At 36.4% G+C, this 13,413-nt stretch overlaps 1 protein-coding gene across 1 annotated transcript in view; it reads right to left on the bottom strand.

Moving 5' to 3' along the window:
• The window catches only part of LOC117415986 (pancreatic triacylglycerol lipase-like), a 36,414-nt gene that overhangs the window by 10,853 nt on the left and 12,148 nt on the right, over positions 1 to 13,413 (bottom strand). Inside the window, exon 2 of the mRNA XM_059027823.1 lies at positions 1,994 to 2,194. Coding sequence (XP_058883806.1) covers positions 1,994 to 2,194 — 201 coding nt within the window. The remainder of the gene's footprint in view (positions 1 to 1,993; positions 2,195 to 13,413) is intronic.

Genomic DNA, 13,413 nt, shown 5'->3' with positions numbered 1-13,413 from the left:
TTTTATGTTTGTTTTATTGAGTTACTTTTTTTCTAAGCTAGAAATTTCTGCTGCAATGTGGAGAAAAGGATCAAGGTGTGCTATCTTTGAAATGAAGGAAGATGAATTACTACTGTTTTGCACTACAGCAATTTTATTAAATCTAGTCCATGTTTGTTTACCGCTTATCAAACTATCAAACACATTTTCATTGAAAAAGTAATCCTTATTTGCTATTTATAGTCATCTTTACATTTTTTCTTAAGTAGAATTTCATTTTTTACCTGGATTTTCAGTCCAGTGGTTTACACTGCATCAAGATACTAGAAATGATGAAGCGTTTAGAAAAAATGTAAAAAATTAAATAACATAAGAAATCTTGGTTAATATGGATGTGCACCAAGTTTACGTTTCATTGCCTAAATGTTTAAAGGTATTGAACATGTGTATATGTTAACATAGTAGGGATGTTCATAACCAATCAGAATAGCCACCAAAAAACAATGTATTTGTGTAAAACACTGTATGCGTGCAAAGTTTAATTACGTATGGAAAATATTGTGATGAAAAAGGTTATCAGTTTAATTGAAAGCTTATTAAGCATTTATATATTAAAGCCACAAATGTAATTTTTACAGGTTTCCTGGTAAATGCTTTATATATCCTGTCTTCCATACATAACATATTAGTAATTATCCCTACATCAATTATCCTATTTATCTAATTAATTATTTTAAGTGTCCTTATAGCAATGGCCTGGTTCTACTTTAATTGATTATCTATGTCTCATTAAGCCACTTGGCAATTTCTTCATTACAGGCACCTGACTGGTTGAAAGCAGGGTGTGGTGGATGTGTGTGTGTTTGTTAGAAAAAAAGTTTTTTCAAAGCTACTACTTTTAAAGCATTAATAAAAAAAAAAAATGTAGGACAGAAGTTTATATCAAAAAGCTGGAATCTATGCTACAATTAACTTATTTAGCTGAGTCTGAACTTTGCTTTAGCAAATTAATAAAGATTTATTGAAGTCTTTATGTCCATCCTCTGGATTACTGTTTATTGTCTCACCAAGCCATTCTTGTTTTACCCTGGGACTTAAAAGGATTATTCATCAGAGCTACCTCTTTGTTGGGAAATGGTTTGTTGGATGGACATTTCCAGACCAGGGTGATTTTGCTGCTGTATTGTTTCCTGAATGCTGGGTGAGATCTAACCAATTCATTCTTTTTCTGCTGCTGGATTACTTTTTTTGGAAAGTCAACTTTTCCTTTTTGTGTTTTTTTTTTCCATTTTCACCTGGATTGGTCATACACCTTTGTTCTGGTTAAATAGTTTTTATTGTTGTTGTTGTTGTTTCATTGAGGTTCAGCTAGCGCCTCAGGACATTTATTAGTTTGTTTTCTTTATTATTCCCTGTGCATGGACAGTTTAAGCCAGGGGACATCTTGGTTTCTGTTTTTTATTTTTTATTTTTTGGGACCCTGCCCATTTGGTGATCAAGGACTCAAATTGGACTGTCTTATTTTTTGGGCTAATTGATCAGGTTTATTGTTCTGTAATTGTGAGATGCGATTTATTTTTGTTCACTCTTATCTTATTGCTCAACCAGTTTTAGTTATCCAGTATTTCTATTCTTACTTGGTGGTTTGGTTTTATTGCCTCCATGCATACTTATTGTAAGGATTACAGTCTTGCCCTACGTTTATTTCTTGGATTGGGCACTCTGCTCACCTACCTTTTTTAATATATAGCTTATTGCGGGTGGTAATACAATTGTGATCAGGTCATTTTAAATTATTTTGATTGACATCTAGAGCTGAGTTTGTTACAATTGTACACTTCTATGTTGCTGCTTTTTAAATGTTTTTAATATTTTTAGAACAAAATTCTACCCTTTTACGACTTGGCTAGCGTTTTAAACGCTAAACTAATACTGCTAGTTATTTCTGTTACCACAAGATCTTTAAAGCTGACACTAATGTAACGGGCTGAAAGTCTGCACTCCTTTGCTTTACCTGGAAGGTGTTGGGGTTTTGCTTGGTGAAGAGAAGAAAGGTGGTCTTGATTCTTTCTGGAGGCCAAGGCAGTTTGCCAAGAGGCCTCTGTAGAGTCCCAGCCCATGGCATGGTGTCTACGAAGCACCCCAGCCTGTCATAACAGACCTGAGCAGCTATAAGAGCACAATTCAGAGACTCAGAGACTCGAGGAGTAAGTAGCTTAAAATGTAATTAATAGCTTAATTATTATGTACATTTCCTTATTATCCCTTATGAAAAAAAAACATATATTTAATATATGTAGAATTATTATTATGTTAAATATATGATGCACCATATTTTCATTTGTCTGTAATCCATATAAAATATATGGATTGTAGACTAAAATATATTAAATATATCCCATATATAATCTGGCAATGAGTTTTGACACGAGCAATGCCATTGTCATTTTTCACAATGTACAAGATCCTTCTCACCCCATCATTCTAAGATGGCAGCACCCTCTGTCAGTGGGACTGTACAGAATTAATTTTTTAAAAAGCAAGATGATTTAAGCATTCTACAAAATGACAAGGGTCTAAGGTGGGAATTTTGCTTACAAGCGACGGCCAAAAATGAAATGCTTACTATGGGAGTTGATTCATGTTTTAATAGGCATAGCACAAGGTATATCTGAAGACATTAAAAGTCTATTGACACATCATTTTAACCCATGTGTATCTAATTCAATGTAGGACCACAATGTGGTTAATTAAGTACATTTTTCCTGCTTTGCAGTCATTTTTTTTTTGTGAACCTTCAGTATGGTTATCATTATGATGTGACTAATATTAAAATGAGTAACAATTACACACATGGGCCTACATAGGATTCAGTACACCTTAAAAAAATTAATGTGGAACTAGACAAGTTCATTACTTCTAATAGTACTTCCCAAGTAAATAGTTCATTTTTGACCATCACTTATAAGCAAAATTCCTATCTTTAGAACCTTGTCCTTCCCTTAAAAACACTTTTGTAACGTCACAGGCGTGTCAACAGGCACAACACACCTTGGGTTTCATGGTGATACAGCGGCTAGAGTAAAAGTTAATTTTATAATAATTGACTTACTGTAGACTGTGCCGAACAGGAAAACTGCTGCTATCCAGAAGGAAAACATCTGCAACACAAAATAATCAAGATGAAAGCGTGACTATAACATGGGGACAGTCTTTCACTGAGACGATGGAATAGTTACTCACCTTGGATACGATTTGTAGAATTAAACTCCCAGGTGCCCCTTTTATACAATGTCTTTCCATTAGCCACACAAGGGATTATGTATAGCTGAGAAGTGACCAGGTGGTAAGTAGAATGTGTACATTCCATAAATTAATATAAAGGCTATTAAACTCCTGACTAGCTACTCAGCTTTGGCACAGACCATGTTCTCCGGTAAAGATGCCAGTTACTCAAGGCAATAATTGCTAGAATACATTTCCATTAAATTGCTAATATGCAAATCGATTTGCCTATCATAAAATAGGCAAATCGATTTGCTGGCAATTTTTCAAGCATTTAATTTTTTCACCATCATTCTATGATGTCAGGACCCTCTGAGACATTTTAATGTCTTTTGCACTGTACGCCTACAGAATATTTAATGAAAAGCAAGATTTGTGTATTCTTAAGGTGCCACAAAAGATGAGGATCTAGGAAATTTTGGAAGTTTGACCTCAACTTGTCTAATGACACGTTTCCCCCACATGTCTATTGAATCCAACAGCAGGTAGGAGCACTTGCAATTGTGATCATTTAATTTTTTCGTACTTTGCATCAATGTTTCGTGTGAACTTCTTCAGTTTGCAATATGTTAAGGATTATGAAATGTGATTTCATATTAAAATGGTGGGTCAATCGCCCTCAAAACTGAAATTTCATAGATTTTGATGCTGTTTGGCAGGGATGTTCGTGCCACAGAGATAAAAGATTTACCCAAGTTTCACATCTCAAGGTCAAAAGGTTTTTGTGAGAGGCCACCAAATATGTTTACCTCCTGTGGTGCACGCCCCTTTCGATATCTTTGGAACTCTCTTCCCAGAGACATCAGGAGTGTCCCAACAATCTCTCTGTTTTAAAATTAGACTGAAGACTTTTTTTGTTAAGTTTTTTTTTGTTTTTTTTGTTCGACCAGGCTTCTAAGTAGATGAAGCAGATTTTGTGAAGCACCTGGAGATTTTATTATGTATATAGGGCACTACAGAAAAAAATGTGATTGATTGATTTGACCCAAAATGGCTACCAGACCAATGACATAAGGCATATGGCATGAGCATCCCTGCCAAACGGCATCAAAATTGGAAGAGGTCAGGTCAGAAACCTTGAAGTGATTGATTTGATATGGAATGACTCTGATCTGTATTGTTTAAAAAGCTCACTTAAAGAATGGATGCACGAGGAGGCCTGCATTCAATACAGATGGAAAACATAACAATGTGGCTAGTTCTTATCTGCAAATGCACCCTATGGTAGTTTTTGATGACCATTTCTGGTCATCACTTGTAGGCAAAATTCCCATCTATAGACCGTTGTTCTTTCAACTCTTCAGCTTAACATAAAAAACATATTTGTATTATATTGGCAGCAGTATTACATTTTAAAAGTTAAATGATGGAAAGTAGTCTATAGAATGTTGTACATATTATAAAACATGGATAGTACCTAGAATGGCAGACTAGCCATTGAAAAAGTTACAAGTCATATGATCGAGCCCCCCCCCCCCCCCCCCCTAAAAATAAAAGGTGGTTTCTGAAGTTTTACTGACTTCAAGAGGTTATTTTTATTTATTTTATTTATTTATTTAGTACATTGGGACCTTCTGTAAAATTTAAAACTTGGATATCCTGTGTTTTTTTTTTTTTTTTTCACTTCCATGCCAATCGACCATGTCAGTGTTATTTTCAGAATTGATATAGCATTTCCGGGGTATTCGCATCAAAGCAACACCAGACTTTACAATAAACCATAATATAATATTAAAATCGATACGATCTGTCCCGATTTATTCTACCGTTAACTAAAATGCAACGATTGGGCAGAACCAAATTGGTGATCGGGGGGGAAAATACAAAACATAATGGGCAACCTATTAGAAAATGGATGCTGGGGGGCTCCTGACTGGCACATCCTGTAAAGGCACTCCGTCCAATAGCCTGGAGAGCACAGGTTCAAATCCAGGCTATGCCATTGCTGACCGTGACTGGAAGTTCCCAGGGGGCGGCACACAATTGGCCGAGCGCCGCCCGGGTAGGGAGGGCTTAGGTCGGCAGGGCAATCCACGGTTTACCACACACCAGCAACTCCTGTGGGTCTGCTGTGGAGCATTCAGATCTGTGTTGTCCTCCGGCACTATAGGTCTGATGACTTTAATTAATTGTAAAACTGATTCAAATATATAATGGGGAAGACTAGTGAACATTAAGGTCTCCATGAATTTATATAACAAACATGCACATACAGCGCTAAAGTGTACATACTGTAAGTTACATCCCTGCTATTTATTTGTTAATAAATACATTATTGTACACTACTATGGAAATTTAACTTATCGGTGTGTTTTTAGGCTTCTTGTTAGACAAAAGTAAGATGGTATCCCTCTACTCTTTTTATCAAACATTACAGATATGTAGATACAAATCAAAAGAAAAAAAAGCTGTCTTTTCCAATGAGCATGCAGAGAGTTTGACTGTCAGTGACGCGAGTCCATGACCACGTCAGGCAGCGTGAGTTTGCTGTCGCAACATCCAGAAGAAGGCAACGGTGACATTTTTTGATACATTTTTACATGTGTGTTGTCAAATTCTAACATGGTTTGCTGGAAAGTATTTATATTTATTGTCAAAGTGCCGGAACTCTGTTCCGGGCATGCTGGCAGGACTTGAGCACTTCTAAGGCATGACTCACTGTTATATTGTACTGTATTGATCCCAAGGACAATTGTAAACCGCTGATTTACATGCAGCATAAATCGCTAAAGTTCAGCAAACATAGTAAACATATGCTTTACAGCTTCCTTGACCACTCAGTCCAACACTGTTAAAACATCTGTTCAAAACATACTTTTAAAACAAATACGATATGCTTTGTTATACAACTACACTTAGTTACAATGTACCTTAGACATTAAGACATGCACTTATAATGATCAGGGGAAAAAACATTTTGAATATACCCTGTTAATGTACAGTATGGAGTTTTAAAGTCACAGAATTGTCACTTTTAGATATCCAAAAAAATGTAAAGGCACAATTCAAAATAATTGTATATAACAGTGTATTCATGTTAGTTTTATGCAAAAAGTTTTTTAAACTTCGATTATCTAACTAGAGCCGAATCAATAAAGCAGATTGCACAATATACATGAGAGCTTAACAGCAGGGGTATGTGCTGCCTGATTTACCTCTGACTCTGTAAGTTTGGATATTGTAGATAGTTGCCCACCACACAGCAATCTCCCTAGTGCTGTGGTACCCCATAAATGTTCTAGGAATGACAAAGAATGGGGCGAGACATTTTCATTGTCCATTTAACCACAACCGTACCCCATTTTGCACTAAATATCTTGACATCCTTAAATATATAACCATACCCCACCATAACAAATCATAATAATAAGCAAGATGTCTGGGAAGGAGAAGCAAGGCAATAATGCAAGTTTAGCAAAGAGAGTAGCATGAGAGAGCATAAATGGAAGCAGAGTTAAAGCTCATTAAACATTATTTATTCCGATTTTGTCCTATGAAATTTGATCCGTTAGTATGTGTAAGGATTATGGTTTAATTGATTATATTTATTCATTACGTCTTACTCCTGCAATATTTATTCTCAAACATAACAATTAAAGTATAATCACGATCCACATGACTTTTGATTGACATACACTTTAATAAACAGACTTGACAGAATATTTAACAGTTTAGACAGAATTCATTGGTTCCAAATAATACAGATTAACATACACTTTGCAAACCTGAACTCTCTATGAATTAAAACAGTTAAACTAGCTTTTCGGAAACCCTGTTGACTCGCCTGTCAGTCATGGTGATGACACAAAGAGGTTGAGCGAGGGTGTGTCGCTCGGACCAGTTTGATTGGTTGAGGGGCGGGTCTTGATGGGACTGTTGACCACATTAAAATGACTCTCTCCTACCAGGATACAATTGTGCGGAAGCTCAGGCTGGACGAATGGAATAACACAGAGAGCGAAAGTCTACAGACGCAGAGAAAAGAAGTAAAAAAAAGAAACTGCCGGTTCCTGATCCAGCAGCGGGCAGCAGTGGAGAACCAAAAATAGGCAGCCAAGACAGCTGAAGACTAATAGTTCCCACATAGCCAAACTAGTAAAATACAGTCCCTGGGACATTATTTATTTTATTTTAGGAAATCTGGGCAACCCTATTACAGTATTGAGGAAATAGGAAAACGTCATTGTGTATCATGCCTCGCAGGCTAGAAGAGGCTGCAAGACCCTGCTTAAAGCAGCACTTTGTAGTTTTTATTCACAGTGTGCTTCCTTTTTTATTTTGCCTTTTGATTAACTATTGTTTCTAAATGTACAGTACCTCAGGGCAATGCCATTGCTGGTAGCAAACCTGAGAGTGTCCACAATAACAAGCACTTGTGTGCTGAGAATAAATCCTGTGTGTGTGAATCCTGTGCGTATGGGTGGCGTCTCAAAGAAACTGTCTGACTCCTGTGCGTTCAGTGAATCCCCACGCCCATCTCACAGAGCTGGATATTTACCCTGTCATTTGGGAGTCAACTGGGTAGTCTGTTCACAGAGCAGCAGCACCAGGGTCTGGAGATTAGGATGACTAACTTCAGCTGTCCAGAAACTATCACAAGATTTCACCTATACCCTTCTCACTCCCATCCCTCTTGCTTTAGGTTATACAAACAGTTTTGTACAGCACTTGCCCCCTGTGTGATCTTCAGATGTTTTCTGTTCCCACAAGAGTTCAAAGATTTTTATTGCTCTTTACTAGTCTCTGATTTCCATTTGCTGCTTCTTTTAATCGGATAGTCTCACCTTTTGATTTAAGTTCAGGGGTTATTAATTTTCTCTACATTGGGGCAAATAGTGTGGTAGGAAACTTTGATGGGCCAAATGGCCTCTTCTTTTCCCAAAACCTTTTCTCATGTTATATTCCAAAAGAGGGCTTCTTCAATACAAGATAACACACTGTAGTAATTAAAAAGCTTATGTTGAAAAGTAACGTGAGTGAAAAATAAAGTAGATGGTAAAATAAAGAAGTCCATTGATACGGTCATCGTTTTTACATTATACAGGAGACACACAAGCACCTGAGTCGGTGCTCCCAGATACATGAATTCTATAAAGCTTATCTAGTTTGCACATAGCAGTCAGACATCCCCCTTCATCCCCTCCTGGCTGCTCCAATAAAAAAAGGACAGTTCCCTGTTAACCCCCTCTTCTGGAATGTTACTTTATTGAACTTGTCTATCCTTTCAAGATTATATTACTTCCAGGGGCTTTTTATAGTTGTGCATTACGGGCTTTTGCCAATTTTCTTTTAAGTTTTAACTGTGGGAAGGGAATGTTTAGCCAAAGGTGCCATTTCCCTAAAAACACAAGAGTGCAATCATCTTTCAAGTTGTCATAAAATTTATGGTGCAGTAAAGCTTTCCTACCATCTGGTTGCTACACTAACATTGCTTCTTAATAGCAGTCTATGAAACCTAGCTAATTTTTAATCTATCCAGTATCTCTGAAGTTTGTTTATCGAACACACACATGTCCAACCCAAGAGTAGAAATGATCAATCCATGAGTAAGGCAGTAATCAAGTGGTCTGAGTATATACTGGCCATACATTATACAGTAAATCAGGCTCATGAAAAACATGCTATTATACTGAGACCTCTGTCCTTTTCATTTTAACCAGATTACTCATACCTGTTTAGATTCTTAAGACCGCAAGCACAGCGGCTCATCTGACACCAACAGGAAGCTAATCTATTCAAACCAGGAGGCAGTGTGATTGGATCATCAGCACAGGCAGGTCCAGCTCTTCACCTCTTTTTATTTAAATCGGGAGTGGCCAAAGTTGGCCCTTCCACTCCTGGTCTGAGTTCCAAACCTGTTCTAAATTGTTTAATTGAATCAAATAAACCTCCATCCAGACCCTGAAGTAGTTAATTATATTCTACCTTGTTAAATTGTGAGTGGAATGGCCCTCCAGGACCATGATTGGACAGCCCTGATTTAAACACACCTGCAAATAAGATTATTTGATTGACAAAGTAATCCTCTCAACCATCACCAAAGTCAAGCAGCTTTTGGACTAAGGAGGTAACCACCACATTCATATCAACCGCCAGCAGCCAATAGTATTAAAGCCCGGTAAACCATTTAACTGTTTAAACCTACCTCTGAATCTGTGCTGACCTCCTTCTATCTAGATTTCCACCTCATTGATGGCTTCACCAGGGGGATTATCAGTCAAACTGCCTGTCTTTGTATCTGTCTGTCAGCACTGGTGTTAATCGCCACATGCCAAAACCAAGCAAGTAAAGCTGTGATACATGTTTATATACACAGTTTTTTCTTTTTGGTGAAATCTGTTGGTACAACTTTGTAAACTGGTCCAGACTCTATACGTCCACACTGATTGCTCTGGATGTTTAAGGAAGTAGCGTATGAGCAGTGTTCTGACATCAGTATCAGAGACTGTAACATGCAAAAAAGAATTTTGGGACTATACAACTGAGCTGTAGGAACAAAGAAATTGTGTCCCTTTGAATTTTTCGTACATAGTTGCATGTACAATAAAATGATAGTTTGGGTGTTATTCATGATGTCTTCCCAAACTGTTTTGGACTTTGTTGGTGCACTACATACCAGGATGTGGAGTTCCAAATTATCTGGCAAGGCTTGGTTTGGCGGGGGCAGTTTGCTCAGTGTCTCCTGAAGATTTGGCTGTTTGTGAGTAAATGACATGTAATGTAATTTCCTGTTTTGTTTGTTTGTTTGTTTAGCTGTTGGTCCCAATGATGTTGCTGCTCTTGGGGGTCTGGCCTGTGGCTCATTTCAGTTGTGCGACAGTATTCCTCAACGTGATGTGTTTGGTCTGGAGATGTTACTTTGACAGTTGCATGACGGTATTCCTCAATGGGCGGATTTTGTTCTGAATATTTTACATTGGCAGGTGCACGATAACTCAACAGGCTGTGGTTGGCCAGGAGATGCTACATGGACAGTTGCACGATAGTAACTCTCAACGTGTGATTGGTCTGGAGATTGCTGAAATGGTGGTTGTGTCTATGTCTCTGGATTCTGATGTGTTATTGAAGTTGTTGTGAGTGGGCTGCATATTTGTTGATCCTTATCCTTTTCATGTAGTATTTGTTGTTTTCTTCAGTGTTTTAGGCTGGCTATAAGACCCCTGTATGAAATAAATTGTTATTAATATTATTGTAGGAGTATCCATAAGCATAATGTGATATAAACAAACATGGGGTCAAATGCATTTAGATTTAAATGCAAATGACTGCATGTATTTGAAATTCTGAATTTGCTCAATGCAAATGTGATACATTTACTACCAAACTAAATGCAAATGTGTGACACATGCTAAATGCATTTCCCATACAACATATGTTAATTGACTGATTTATTATCATGAATTTGGCAGAGGCTTTTATCCAAGGTGACCTACAAGGAAAACAGTTTATACAACATACACAGTAATCATGTAGTTAATAATAATTAACAGGTATGTACCAATATAGGAAGCAAGTTACATAAAACAGTGTCTCCCAATCTTGGTCCTGTGGACCCAATGTTTGCTGGTTTTTGTTCCAACTGACCTCTGAATTACTTAATTGAACAAATAATTTGTCTAATCAGAGCATTTGAATGATTTTGGCTCTTAAAAATGGATGGCTCTTCAGGCCTCAATTAGCACTAATCTAGGACTACCTAATGTTAACTCAGGTAAGGTAGTCCAAGATTTGTGCTGATCAGGGTTTGTGAAAGTAGCCAAAAAAAGTTGGATATTTCAAGTTATGTCTAACATTGCATTAAGTAACCAATTGTTAGTTAAATTGGAGGATCAATTTTAATAATTGAGAACTTGGTTGGAACACAAACAGCAGACACAGTGGGTCCCCAGGAACAGATTTGTGAAAAACTGACAAAGAATGATATATATGTATATATTTTTATATGTGTGCATTGCAGTTTATTCTTTTTACTTGTTTTGATTTGTTATGTTTAATAAAAATTAAGTTGAAGTGTCCATTTAGTTTGCATCTTTCAGGTTGATCAACTTTACCAGCAATACTGAAAAGTCTCTACTTTATTATGAGCATTATTATAGAAAAATATTTAAATGCATTTGAAATTGAATTATTTTTTAAGCTTTCCCATGATTTTAAATTCAAATGCAAATTCTTATTTCAAAATATACAAGTAAATATAAGTCAAATGCAATTATTATTATTATTGCATGTAATTGTACTTTAAATGGATAACATCCGATAATGTCCAACTGTGCTTATTTGCACAGTTTGCAGTAAAACGACTGAAATGGGTACATTTTTCCATCAATAAATATTTGCGCTTCTACATCGATTACACGATCACAACTTCACAATAAATATGGCACGTTACTAATGCAGACTTATAATAAATGCAAAAAAGCAAAATGCTTTGCTGGTAAAATTGTCTTGTTTTACAGCAATATAACAGAGCAATATCAGAATAAAATTGAACACAGTAAATAATGAGAAATATTTGAACTTACTGTGTGTTGCTGCTCATGATAAACAACTTTTGTTTTCATAGCAAATCCAACAAAACAATCCAGGCATTGCAGGTCATTTGTTATCAAGAATATTTCTTGGAGGCAAAATGAAGAGTATATTGATTCCTTTGGGGCCATAACTAATTAAAATAAATATATTCCCACCAAGATATACACTGTATAGGCCTATTCTCAAAACAGCACGGCTAAATATTAGTTTCAAAATATTCAAAATAAGTAGGCAACTATTACTTATTCATTTATTTATTTTTTTTATCAAAAGAGCCACCTCCACAATATTAGGAATATGCCTCCCTTATATAACAGATGTGTCCATTTTCTTTTTTTTTTTTTTATTAACCAACGGTGGATAATGCATTGCTGAATTTATTGCGCTCACGTATCAGGTGCTGTCTGGAATGACAGTGTGTCTCAGGAGCCTTTATAGAAAAGTGAAAAAGCAGCACGCTGCACCGGCATGGTGTGCTGTAATGGAATCGGAGATAAAGTTCTGCTAGGAGAGAATAGTAGTGAGTAGCTAGAATTTTGTTCAGCAAAATACCAACAAATGCACCAAATTTCAGTCATGATACAATGATAAGGAAGAAACATGCTTATAACTCATTTCAGAAATTAATGAGGACATTTAATAAGTAAAAGAAGGTTTAGTGTCTTGAGGAAGCTAATGTCTTTGATATCTTCATTACTGGTTACTGTGCTTTCTTCCCTGTAAGTGTCTAGAACTGTATTCTCAAAACAGATGCAAAGGTTTATGGGTATCCATTATACTCTCACATGGTTGGTAAGAGTGTGGTGGCCATTTCCCTATTCAAAACGTGTTAGAGGACAACAATGACTTAATATTACTTATATACAGACTCCAAACTACAGTTATTGCAAATTTTCCCCAATAAGATCCTTTGTTCACTAAATATGTTAGTATCCTCCCGTGTGTGTGTGTGGGTGGATGTGTGTGTATGTATGTGTGTATATGTGTATATATATATATATATATAGATACATACACAGTCACCACCAAAATTATTGACATCCTTGATAAAGATGAGCAAAAAAGACCATAACTGAACACAATATTCTAGGTGAGGTCTTACTAATGCATTGTAAAGTTTTAACATTACTTCCCTTGATTTAAATTCAACACTTCTCACAATGTATCCAAGCATCTTGTTGGCCTTTTTTATAGCTTCCCCACATTGTCTAGATGAAGACATTTCTGAGTCAACGTAAACTCCTAGGTCTTTTTCATAGTTCCCTTCTTCAATTTCAGTATCTCCCATATGATATTTATAATGCACATTTTTATTGCCTGCATGCAATACTTTACACTTTTCTCTATTAAATTCATTTGCCATGTGTCTGCCCAGTTCTGAATGTTGTCTAGATCATTTTGAATGACCTTTACTGCTGCAACAGTGTTTGCCACTCCTCCTATTTTTGTGTCGTCTGCAAATTTAATGAGTTTGCTTACTATACCAGAATCTAAATCATTAATGTAGATTAGGAATAGCAGAGGACCTAATACTGATCCCTGTGGTACACCACTGGTTACTTCGCTCCATTTTGAGGTTTCTCCTCTAATCAGTACTTTCTGTTTTCTACATGTTAA

This window comes from Acipenser ruthenus, chromosome 7 (assembly GCF_902713425.1).
Source record: "Acipenser ruthenus chromosome 7, fAciRut3.2 maternal haplotype, whole genome shotgun sequence".
NCBI lineage: Eukaryota > Metazoa > Chordata > Actinopteri > Acipenseriformes > Acipenseridae > Acipenser > Acipenser ruthenus.
Note: the sequence above shows the minus strand (reverse complement) of the source record. Positions and strands in the feature narration are given on the sequence as shown.